Genomic DNA, 13197 nt, shown 5'->3' on the forward strand with positions numbered 1-13197 from the left:
CTGCACCACTCTGGCATTCCTACACCTGGGTACCACCATATCACTAAAATGGGGCCCTGGGTCCTCGTTGCTGCAATGCAACTGGAGTCACAACAAACACTTATACCATCTTAAAGGGACCCCTTGCGGACCGCGGTTGCTGCAGCTTCTCTTAGATCTGTTCTCAAGGTCTGCTGTTTTTATCCTGAAAGACCTTATGACATCACTCTGCCCTGCACGTTATACACTGTATATGTATGTAGAGTCTTGTGATAAAAGAATTCATCTTTTTTATATTTATTTGTATATTTAAAAATACCTTACCCAGAAAAAGAAAGACAATTACAAAGCCCCCGTAACATAAAGGGACTGATATTTTCGATGTCTTTGACACCATGTCAGATGTATGAATTCATTAGCTATAGCAAGGAGCAGTAATGCCTGTGTATAGATCCTACATATCAGCAGGTAGACATGGGGAGAGCCTCTCCTTCTCCTCCTAATAAATGCACTGCTGAGATAATGTAACGATTGGAATCTACTTATATTTTATCATTTCTTTCTAGTATAAGATGATATCTACAAGTTGTTATTTTCAGAGTTAATCACTATTATCGGGGTTACCATTTTGCCGTCAGTTCATTCTTTTCCCCAGCAGGTCAGCTTTTCTGTTCATTTCAGATTTAAACAAAATAATAAAACATTTTGGGAAAAATACACAACTTAAAAGTCCAGCACTGGAAGCCATTACTGCAAATATCTCCACAGCCACCATGTTCTTTCCCCTAGTGCTCAGATAAGCCGGGATCATGGAGATCCAGACGCTGCAGAACACCAGCATGCTGAAGGTGATGTACTTGGCCTCATTAAAACTGTCCGGTAATGTCCTCACCATGAAAGCCAGAACAAGGCTCACAGCTGCCAGGAACCCCAGATAACCCAACATGGAGTAGAACCAGATATCTGAGCCTTCATTACACTGAATGATGATCTTCCCAGGATAAGAGTCAGTGTCCAGGTCCTGGAATGGAGGAGAAATAGACAACCAGATAATACAGATTATAGCTTGAAAGGATGAACACAATGACACTATGGTATATGGTAGTTTCACAGTGAGCCATTTTCTCCAAGGGCTTCCAGGCTTGGTGGACTTAAAAGCAACACAAACCATCACAGTCTTGGCGAGAAGTGAAGAGACGGCTACTGAGAAGAAGATTCCAAAACTGGTTTCACGTAATCTACAAGTCACATCATTGGGACGACCCAGAAACAAGAAGACAGAGAGGAAGCTGAGGATGATGGAGACCAGGAGGAGATAACTCAGGTTCCTGTTATTGGCTTTAACAATAGGAGTGTCTCGATGGGAAATGAATATTCCAAATATGAAGCCGGTCACAAGACATCCGAAGACCGAGACACAGGAGAAGACAGAAGCAATGGTGTCATTCTGGTAAGAGATGAATTCCACTACTTTGGGCCGGCATCGGTCTCTCTTCTCATTAGGCCATTCATCACTTTGGCATTTAATGCAGCTGTCAGAATCTGTAGGAAAATGTCATAACATCTTATATCTATCTCCCCATCTCATACACAGTAGTAGCGATGCTAAACAGCATGGTTTATTACATCATCCACATAATATGCCTACGATGGTTGTTTAGTGACTCCTATTAACGTTATATTGGAAAACCAAAATTACTCAAATAGCAAATACAACTAGATGGTGTCGTTTCTGAAGAAACCACAGGATGTTGGCTTAAAAACGCTAGAGATATAAGCAAAGTCTGTTGAACCTGGTTTATAAAAATTTTAACCCAAGTCACCAAATGACTGACTGTGCCAAATTTGAGGACCCTACCATTAACAGTCTAAGAGCGGCGGTAATTTGTATTATCCCATATAAAATGAATGGCTGAAATGTGATTGGCCTCTGGCTTTAAAACTGTGAGAATGGCAGTAATTGAAAGTTTGACATTGAAGTAAATAGGTGAAATATGATTGACTGTTTTAGGCTCCACCCACTTTTCCTAAATTTTCTAAAACTGTGGGAGGAGTAGCATATAGAAGATAGCTAAATTTTCATTGGCCGTTGCTAGCTTCGCCCACTTTGGGGTGTCCCCGCAAAATTGACCCTTTTATTCTGGTTGACACCAACAATATGTGGTCTGAGTTTGGGGAGTGTAGCTTCAAAACTGCAATTTGAAAATTTTCCCTGTCAAAGTCAATGGCAAAAAAGGGGTATTCGGTGGTCCGCCACAGGGGCCCGGAGGGTGGGATCGCTTATTAAAGAACAAGCAACTTACTTTGCTATAGGTCGAAGAACTGTGGAAAGTTTGGCGTCTACACCGCCAAAACTGTAGGAGGAGTAGCGTATAGAAAAAGGGGGGGGGGAGGGAGAATATAATAACTAGATGGTGTCATTTCTGAAGAAACCACAGGATGTTGGCTTGAAATCTGATTAGCTGTTTGTGGCTCCACCCACTTTTAAAAATTTGAACCCAAGTCACACAATGACTGACTGTGGCAAATTTGAGGACCCTGCAATTAACAGTTAAAGAGCGGCAGTAATTTAAATTTTCCCATATAAAATGAATGGCTGAAATGTGATTGGCTGTTAAAGGCTCCACCCAATTTTCCTAAATTCTAACCACACTCACCATTCACCCATGGTGCCAGTTTGGGTACTCTGGCTTTCATATTGTAAGAATAACAGCTTTTTACATTTTCTCATTGAAGTCAATAGGGAAAATCTAAATGGTTGTTTGTAGCTCCACCCACTTTTAAAATTTGAATTCCCGTCACCCAGTAACCGAATGTACCAAGTTTGAAGACCCTGCCATTAACAGTGTAAGAATGGCAGCAATTTAAATATTCCCATTGAATAGCACTAGGTAATATTTGATTGGCTGATTTAAGCTCCGCCCAGTTTTCCAAATTTTAAGCCCAGTCACCCAGTCATGGTCTGTGCCAAGATTGGGGCTGCTGGCTTTAAAGCTGTGAGAATGGCAGTATTTGAAAGTTTTACATTGAAATCAATAGGGGAAATCTGATTGGCTGTTTTAGGCTCCACCCAATTTTCCAAAATTTTGACTGCAGTTACCCAGTGAGTAATTGTGCTAAGTTTGGGGCACTTGGCATTTAAACTGTGATAATAGCAGCAGTTTACCTTTTTTTCATTAAGGTCACTGGTTGAAATCTGATTGGCTGTTGTTTCCCCGCTCCTTTTTTTTTCCTAATTGTGAACCACAGTCACCCAGTGACTAACACTTTAAGGGGGTTTTCTCATCTCACACAATGGGGGCATATCGCTAGGATATGCCCCCATTGTCTAAAAGGTGCGGGTCCCACCGCTGGGACCCACACCTATATCGAGAACGGCGCCCTGAAAATGAAGGAGAGCGCACTGCGCATGCGCAGCCGCCCTCCATTCATTTCTAAGGGGCCGTCGAAAATAGTCAAGCGATGGCTCGGCTATTGCCGTCTGCTCCATAGAAATGAATGGAAGCATGGGCTGTGCATGCGCGGCACACTCCCATTCACTTCTATGGGAGAGGCGGGGATTAGAGCTTGGTGGTGGACGAACCCCGGGAAATATGTGGTCCTCCAGCCACAGCGCTTCCCGCTCCGTTCTCGATATAGGTGCGGGTCCCAGCGGTGGGACCCGCACCTATCAGACAATGGGGACATATCCTAGCGATATGCCCCCATTGTCTAAGATGGGAATACCCCTTTAACCCCTTAAGGACACAGCCTTTTTACACCTTAGGACCAGGCCATTTTTTGCAAATCTGACCAGAGTCCCTTTAAGTGCTGATAACTTTAAAACACTTTGACTTATCCAGGCCGTTCTGAGATTGTTTTTTCGTCACATATTGTACTTCATGACACTGGTAAAATGAAGTCAAAAAATTATTTTTTTTTGCCCCAAAAAATACCTAATTTAACAAAAATTTGGAAAAATTTAGCAAATTTCAAAGTTTCAGTTTCTCTACTTCTGTAATACATAGTAATACCCCCAAAAATTCTGATGACTTTACATTCCCCATATGTCTACTTCATGTTAGAATTGTTTTGGGAATGATATTTTATTTTTTGGGGATGTTATAAGGCTTAGAAGTTTAGAAGCAAATCTTGAAATTTTTCAGAAATTTACAAAAACTAAATTTTTAGGGACCAGTTCAGGTCTGAAGTCACTTTGCGAGGCTTACATAACAGAAACCACCCAAAAATGACCCCATCTAAGAAACTACACCCCTCAAGGTATTCAAAACTGATTTTACATACGTCGTTAACCCTTTAGGTGTTGCACAAGAGTTATTGGCAAATGGGGATGAAATTTGAGAATTTCATTTTTTTGTCTAATTTTCCATTTTAACCCATTTTTTCCACTAACAAAGCAAGGGTTAACAGCCAAACAAGACTGTATCTTTATTGCCCTGACTCTGCCGTTTACAGAAACACCCAATATGTGGCCGTAAACTACTGTACGGCCACACAGCGGGGCGTAGAGGGAAAGGTGCGCCGTTTGGTTTTTGGAGGGCTGATTTTTATGGACTGGTTTATTTACACCATGTCCCATTTGAAGCCCCCTGATGCACCCCTAGAGTAGAAACTCCCTAAAAGTGACCCCATCTAAGAAACTACACCCCTCAAGGTATTCAAAACTGATTTTACATATGTCGTTAACCCTTTAGGTGTTGCACAAGAGTTATTGGCAAATGGGGATGAAATTTGAGAATTTCATTTTTTTGTCTAATTTTCCATTTTAACCCATTTTTTCCACTAACAAAGCAAGGGTTAACAGCCAAACAAGACTGTATCTTTATTGCCCTGACTCTGCCGTTTACAGAAACACCCAATATGTGGCCGTAAACTACTGTACGGCCACACAGCGGGGCGTAGAGGGAAAGGTGCGCCGTTTGGTTTTTGGAGGGCTGATTTTTATGGACTGGTTTATTTACACCATGTCCCATTTGAAGCCCCCTGATGCACCCCTAGAGTAGAAACTCCCTAAAAGTGACCCCATCTAAGAAACTACACCCCTCAAGGTATTCAAAACTGATTTTACATACGTCGTTAACCCTTTAGGTGTTGCACAAGAGTTATTGGCAAATGGGGATGAAATTTGAAAATTTCATTTTTTTGCCTTATTTTCCATTTTAACCCATTTTTTCCACTAACAAAGCAAGGGTTAACAGCCAAACAAGACTGTATCTTTATTGCCCTGACTCTGCCGTTTACAGAAACACCCAATATGTGGCCGTAAACTACTGTACGGCCACACAGCGGGGCGTAGAGGGAAAGGTGCGCCGTTTGGTTTTTGGAGGGCTGATTTTTATGGACTGGTTTATTTACACCATGTCCCATTTGAAGCCCCCTGATGCACCCCTAGAGTAGAAACTCCCTAAAAGTGACCCCATCTAAGAAACTACACCCCTCAAGGTATTCAAAACTGATTTTACATACGTCGTTAACCCTTTAGGTGTTGCACAAGAGTTATTGGCAAATGGGGATGAAATTTGAGAATTTCATTTTTTTGCCTTATTTTCCATTTTAACCCATTTTTTCCACTAACAAAGCAAGGGTTAACAGCCAAACAAGACTGTATCTTTATTGCCCTGACTCTGCCGTTTACAGAAACACCCAATATGTGGCCGTAAACTAATGTACGGCCACACAGCGGGGCGTAGAGTGAAAGGTGCGCCGTTTGGTTTTTGGAGGGCTGATTTTTATGGACCGGTTTATTTACACCGTGTCCTGTTTCAACCCCTCTGATGCACCCCTGGAGTAGAAACTCCCTAAAAGTGACCCCATTTTGGAAACTACGGGATAAGGTGGCATTTTTTTGGGGACTATTTTTAGGGTAAATATGATTTTTGGTTGCTCTATATTACATTTTTGTGAGGCAAGGTTACCAAAAATTTTAATTCTGAAATTTCATCTCCATTTGCCATTAACTGTTGAGGAACACCTAAAGGGTTAATAAAGTTTGTATAATCAGTTTTGAATACCTTGAGGGGTGTAGTTTCTTAGATGGGGTCAGTTTTGGGGAGTTTTAACTCTAGAGTGCATCAGGGGGGCTTCAAAAGGGACATGGTGTCAATAAAAAAGGCCATCAAAATCGGCCTTCCAGAAACCATGTCAGTCCTTTCCTTTTGCGGCCTCCCTTTTACTGATACAGCAGTTTACGACCACAAATGTGGTGTTTCTGTAAACTGCAGTATCAGGGTAATAAATATTAAGTTTTGTTTGGTTGTTAACCCTTGTTTTGTTACCGGAAAAAACGGATTGAAATGGAAAAGTGCCAAAAATAGCGGTTTTGGCACCGTTTTTTTTTTTTTTTTAACCGTGTTAATCTGGGGGGTTAGGTCATGGGATATTTTTATAGAGGAGATTCTTACGGACGCGGCAATACCTAATAAGTCTACTTTTTTTACAATTATTTAGGTTTTTGACTATATTATCTTTTTTGATACAAATCTTTTTTTTGGGTATCTCTAAAGTCTAAGGGTCATTTTTTTAAAAAATTTTTTATCCAATTATCTCATGTGGGGGCTCATTTTTTGCGGGAGGAGCGGACGGTTTTATTGGCACTATTTTGGGGGCTATATGACTTTTTGATCGCTTGCTATTAAACTTTTTATTATGTAAGGTGACAAAAAAAAACATTTTTTGCACTTTTTTTTTTTTTTTTTCTTGACCGTGTTAATCTGGGGGGGTTGGTCATGGGGTAGTTTTATAGAGGAGATTATTACCGACGCGGCGATACCTAATATGTCTACTTTTAATAAATTATTTTAGTTTTTTTGGGTGTCTCAGGTCTGAGAACCATTTTTTTTTATCCGATGTCAGTGCTAAATTGGGATATAAATTTAGTACTCCATGGAAGTGTGATACTCCCTGAAGCAACCGTCAATGCAGAGGCCCGGATGATCGGGGCACGTGTCGCACTGAGTAGTCGTGTCCTTCCGTATCCCCCTCCTGCGACACACTCTGCACTTTTTTTTGGGTTCGTCCCTTCTTTCCAGTATGGGGGACCACACCTGGAAAGTGTTGGCCAGGGACGATCCGGGCACCTACAGTTCCCGAGGTACTCCGGCCTGCTCTTTCCCGGTCCGAAAAGATCAGGGCCTTGAGGACTGCCTCATAGAACTGGAGGAATGTCCCTGTGCTGCCAGCGCTTCGGGATAGTACAAAAGAGTTGTACATGGCAACCTGCACCAAGTAGACCGCAACTTTTTTGTACCATGCCCGGGTTTTGCGCATGGCATTATATGGCTTGAGGACTTGATCCGAGAGATCAACTCCTCCCATATACCGATTGTAGGCGACGATACAATCGGGCTTGAGGACCGTTGCCGCGGTACCTCGCACAGGGACAGGGGTGATGCCGTTACCATGAATTGTGGACAGCATAAGGACATCCCTCTTGTCCTTATACCTGACCAGCAACAGGTTTCCAGTGGTAAGGGCACGGGTCTCACCCCTGGGGATAGGTACCTGGAGGGGGTGGGCAGGGAGGCCGCGTTGATTTTTCCGCACGGTCCCACAAGCGGACGTGGATCTGGCGGCAAGGGACTGGAACAAGGGGATACTGGTATAAAAGTTATCCACGTAAAGGTGGTAACCCTTATCCAGCAGTGGGTACATAAGGTCCCACACAAGTTTCCCGGTAACACCCAGAGTGGGGGGACATTCTGGGGGTTGAATCCGGGAATCTCGCCCCTCGTACACACGAAATTTGTAAGTGTACCCTGAGGTACTCTCACAAATTTTGTATAGCTTCACGCCATACCTCGCCCGCTTGGAGGGCACATACTGGCGGAAAATGAGTCTCCCCTTGAACGCAATGAGAGACTCATCAACCGCGACCTCCCTTCCAGGTACATAGGCCTCCATGAATTTGGCCCCAAAGTGATCGATGACCGGCCGTATCTTATACAGACGGTCATGGGCAGGATCACCTCGGGGTGGACATGCTGCATTATCGGAATAATGCAGACATTTCCGGATGGCCTCAAACCGGGAGCGTGTCATGGCTGTACTGTAAAGTGGGGCCTGGTATAGGACGTCCCCACTCCAGTACAGCCTGACACTGGGTTTTTTGACCAGGCCCATATGCAGCACGAGGCCCCAAAATATCCTCATTTCGGCTGCACTGACCGGCGTCCAGCCACCGGGCCTGGCCAAAAAGGAGCCCGGGTGTTGAGCGACGAACTGTTGGGCGTACAGATTCGTCTGCTCCACCATCAGATTTACCAGTGGGTCACTGAAAAAATGACAAAAAAAGTCATATTCAGTGTAGCCCACTGTGGAAATCTGGATTCCTGATTGGCCTACAAAATCAGGAATCACGGGCTCGTATCGCTCTGGGCTACACCAGACAAGTTCACCGGCAGGGGGCTCCGGTGGATTTAACTGGTGGGCCGGGAAACCAGTACGAGCCCCAGAGCTGCTCGTACTAGTGTGGGCCACAGGGTCCCTAACATGGCGGTCCCCTTGCTCCGCCTGGCGGCGTCTCCGCCGCCTTGGGGGCTCATCATCATCGCTAGATGCGGATGACAACAGGAATGTGGGGTCATCCTCATCCTCACTGGGACTCTCGGAGTCGGAGGCAAGCTGGGCGTATGCCTCCTCGGCCGAGAACGTCCGGCGGGCCATAGGGGAGTGTGTGTCTGCGTGTATATGTGCGTGTGTGTAACTCTTTATTTTGTGTGCGTGTGTGTGGGGGCACGGGTGTTCACGAACTCACCCTAAAACTAACAGAAAAAAAAAAAAATAAACTAACTAAAAAAAGGGCAAAAAATGTGGGGAAAAAAAATCAAAACCGCTGATCAACTGTCCGAAGTTGATCAGCGGTGGGGTGTGCGATGCGCTAACAGTGGCCGGACACTAAGTGCCGGCCACAATCAGCGTACACAAAAAAAAAAAAAATGCACCCCAAAAAAGGTGGGGGGGGGCAAGTGGCAGCACCCCTGGGGTGTCTAGGGTCACACAGGGTGATGCAATCAAAGTAAGAAAAGTTCAGAAACTAACTTTCCCTTTTTTTTCCCCTGCCTAAACCAAACTTTCCCTATGCTGTCCCTATGTACCTGATGGGGGGTGCTGGGGCACAGATCGGGTCCTGGGGGCACAGATCGGGTCCTGGGGGTGCTGGCACCGATGGTGGACACACGTGCAGGCAGCTCCTCTCTCCTCCGGCTCCGGAACACAAAAGGAGGAGGAGAGGAGCGCCTGCCTCTTTTGAATTTGGCGCCGGACCGCCCACAGACCAATCGGAAAGCGATCCTGAGTGGTGATGTCACCATCACCACTCAGGATCGCTGGATGGTGATTGGTGGGGTGAAATCACACCACCATCACCATCCTGTTCCGGGTTATCGGGTCTTCAGAGACCCGAACAACCCGGAAACGCAGAAAACCGCAGTTCTGAATTGACCTGCGGTTTTCTGCGATCGCATACATGGGGGGGTCACCGGACCCCCCGGCGCATTTGCCCCATTTGCACGGGGTTCCGATCACCGCCCGCCGCGCGGCGGTGATCGAAAATACACAGGGCGTACAGGTACGCCCTGTGTCCTTAAGTACCAGGGCACAAGGGCGTACCTGTACGCCCTATGTCCTTAAGAGGTTAAGGTTTGGGAATTATGGCATTTAACGTGTAAAAATGGCAGCAGTTTTATTGTTTTCTATTGAAAATCAATGAGTGAAATTTGATTTGTTGTTGGTGGATCCGCCCACTTTTTCTAACTTTGAAGTGGAAACACCCAATGACCACATTTGCGATATTTGATGTCCATGACATCAATAATGTGAGAATGGCAGCATTTTTAGTTTTTCCCATTTAAATCAATCAAATAAATCTGATTGGTTGTTTTTGGCCCCGCCCACTTTTCAGAATTTTAATCCCAGTCCTCCAGTGACCAACTGTGCCAAGTTTGAGGACCCTGCCATTAACAGTCTAAGAGCAGCGGCAGTTTTAAATTTTCCCATTTAAACAAATGGCTGAAATTTGATTGGCCGCTGTAGACTCCACCCTCTTTTTATAAATTTTAACCCCACTCACCCAGTGACCAACGGTGCGAAGTTTGGGTATTCTGGCTTAAATACTGTGAGAATGACAGCTTTTTAAATTTTCTCATTGAAGTCAATATGGAAAATTGTACTCCTAAAACTGTGGGAGGAGTAGCGTATAGAAAATAGCGAAATTTTCATTGCCTGTTGCTAGCTCTGCCCACTTTGGGGTTTCCCCTCAAAATTTATCCTTTTATTCGGGTTGACACCAACAATATATGGTCCGAGTTTGGGAGTGTAGCTTCATAACTGCGAGTGGGAGCGATTAGAAAATTTTCCCTATCAAAGTCAATGGCAAAAAAAGGGTCTTCGGTGGTCCGCCACAGGGGCCCTGAGGGTGGGATCGCTTATTAAAGCACAAGCAACTTACTTCGCTATAGGTTGAAGAAGTGTGGAAAGTAGGAGGAGTAGCGTATAGAAAAAGGGGGGGCGGATAAGAAGAATAAATCGGAATAATAATAAGCTGAAACAATCGAATAACAGGATGTTACAGAAGAACAGGAAGTTACAGAAGAACAGGATGTTACAGGAGAACAGGACGTTACAGAATAACAGGACGTTACAGAAGAACAGGATGTTACACGATAACAAGATGTTACAGAAGAACGGGTGTTACAGAAGAACAGGATGTTACAGGAGAACAGGACGTTACAGAAGAACAGGATGTTACAGAATAACAGGATGTTACAGAAGAACGGATGTTACAGGATAACAGGATGTTACAGAAGAACAAGACGTTCAGAAGAACAGGATGTTTCAGAAGAACGGATGTTACAGGATAACAGGATGTTACAGAAGAACGGATGTTACAGGATAACAGGACGTTACAGAAGAACAGGATGTTACAGAAGAATGGATGTTACAGGATAACAGGATGTTACAGAAGAACAGGAAGTTACAGAAGAACAGGATGTTACAGGATAGCAGAATGTTACAGAATAACAGGATGTTACACGATAACAAGATGTTACAGAAGAATGGATGTTACAGAAGAACGGATGTTACAGAAGAACGGATGTTACAGAAGAACAGGATGTTACAGGAGAACAGGACATTACAGAATACCATGACGTTACAGAAGAACAGGATGTTACATAATAACAGGATGTTACAGAAGAACAGGACGTTACAGAAGAACAGGATGTTACAGGATAACAGGATGTTACAGAAGAATAGGACGTTACAGAATACTATGACGTTACAGAAGAACAGGACGTTACAGAAGAACACGATGTTACAGAAGAACAGGATGTTACAGGATAACAGGACTTTACAGAAGAACAGGACGTTACAGAAGAACAGGATGTTACAGAATAACAGGACGTTACAGAAGAACGGATGTTACAGAAGAACAGGATGTTACAGAAGAACGGATGTTACAGAATAACAGGACGTTACAGAAGAACAGGATGTTACAGAAGAACAGGACGTTACAGAAGAACAGGATGTTACACGATAACAAGATGTTACAGAAGAACGGATGTTACAGAAGAACCGGATAACAGGATGTTACAGAAGAACAGGACGTTACAGAATACCATGACGTTACAGAAGAACAGGACGTTACAGAAGAACAGGACGTCACAGAAGAACAGGACGTTACAGAAGAACAGGATGTTACAGAAGAACAGGACATTACAGAGAACAGGGCATTACAGAAGAACAGGGTGTTACAGAAGAACAGGGTGTTACAGAAGAACAGGATGTTACAGAAGAGCAGGATGTTACAGAATACCATGATGTTACAGAAGAGCAGGATGTTACAGAAGAACAGGACGTTACAGAGAACAGGGCATTACAGAGAACAGGGCATTACAGAAGAACAGGGTGTTACAGAAGAACAGGGCGTTACAGAAGTACAGGATGTTACAGAAGAACAGGACATTACAGAAGAACAGATTGTTTCAGGATAACAGGATGTTACAGAAGAACAAGATGTTACTGGCTTTTTCAAGATACATAATACAAATCATTGCATTCTGTATAATGTGGGCATCGTAGGGAGTCCAGACATCCCACCCCTGACAGCCAACATTCTCACATAACAAGTATCTCAACTTCTTGGACCAACCCCTAGACCGGTCATATGTGGTATCAAAACAATCAGCCTGATAATACTGTATATGCATCATTAAAACATGTCGGGGCCCGAATATCCATTAGTGTGGACGGGAAGCCATGTTTTATTAATATTTTATGTCTGCCAGCTGAGTAAGAGAGGTGGAGCGTGCACAGGTAATGAGGACCTTCCGAAAAGGATTGGACGAGAATAGGAGGGAGACTCCTCTCAGCTCCACCCTCTGCCCAATGGGGATAAAAATGAACGATTGAGAACATTTCATTGACACAATTTGGAGATCCGATCAACAATGGGTTCTGTTTCATGTTTTCTTGTCCCCGGAAATCAGAACAGACTCTGATCACGCAATTCTTTGAGTAGTAAGAACCTTTCTGTTTTTATCCTTCCATTTTTATAACTGTTTTGTGCACGTTTATGTATGTCTCTTATTTCTTGTAATTTTTCTAAGTCCTTTACACTTTTATTACATTAAAGCTACATCTTTTATTTGTTTTGCCTTGTGCCCTGAATGAGTCCAGTTACCTCCATTTTAAATGTATAAGTGCGGTTTGTGTTACTGCATATCTGCTGAAAGTGTGGCCTCTGCTACTGAGTGCTGCTTGCGAGTGGAGGCGCTGTGGGGTTTTCTATTAGCTATTGGTGTATTAATTTAAATGTCATAGATGGTGGCATTGTGCATGACAGGTTGTTTCAGGGTGCGATCTAGGTTTATTCTGTAGGGAGCGAGAGATTGAGTGCGTGAAATAGATCGAACCTTAGCAGTCAAACCCAGGTCACGTGACAGGGCGGTTCCTGTAAGTGACATTAGTGTTCAGCGAATTGAAGTGAAACAAATTAAATTTGATCTGAATTTCAGTAAAAATTTGATTCACCATGAATCCGAATTTCCTCACACTTCGTAGTGTTTTTTCCTAAAATGATGGCTACACGTGTTACAAAGTAAAAGTAAGAAGCCCCTGAAAGCGTTATGACTAGAGTTGAGCAGACACCAGGATGTTCGGGTTTGACGGGTTCGGACGAACTCAAGAAAAAAGTTTGAGCTCGGGACCCGAACTTGACCCCGA

The 13197-nt window shown here is 43.7% G+C and overlaps 1 protein-coding gene across 1 annotated transcript in view; it reads right to left on the minus strand.

The window, feature by feature from the left end:
* Positions 1-613: 613 nt before the first annotated feature.
* LOC120991096 (vomeronasal type-2 receptor 26-like) overlaps positions 614-13197 on the minus strand; it is a 40797-nt gene continuing 28213 nt past the window's right edge. Inside the window, exons 3-4 of the mRNA XM_040419987.1 lie at positions 1148-1521; positions 614-1000 (exon numbers count right to left, since the gene is read on the minus strand). Coding sequence (XP_040275921.1) covers positions 614-1000; positions 1148-1521 — 761 coding nt within the window. The remainder of the gene's footprint in view (positions 1001-1147; positions 1522-13197) is intronic.

This window comes from Bufo bufo, chromosome 2 (assembly GCF_905171765.1).
Source record: "Bufo bufo chromosome 2, aBufBuf1.1, whole genome shotgun sequence".
NCBI classification, from domain to species: Eukaryota; Metazoa; Chordata; class Amphibia; order Anura; family Bufonidae; genus Bufo; species Bufo bufo.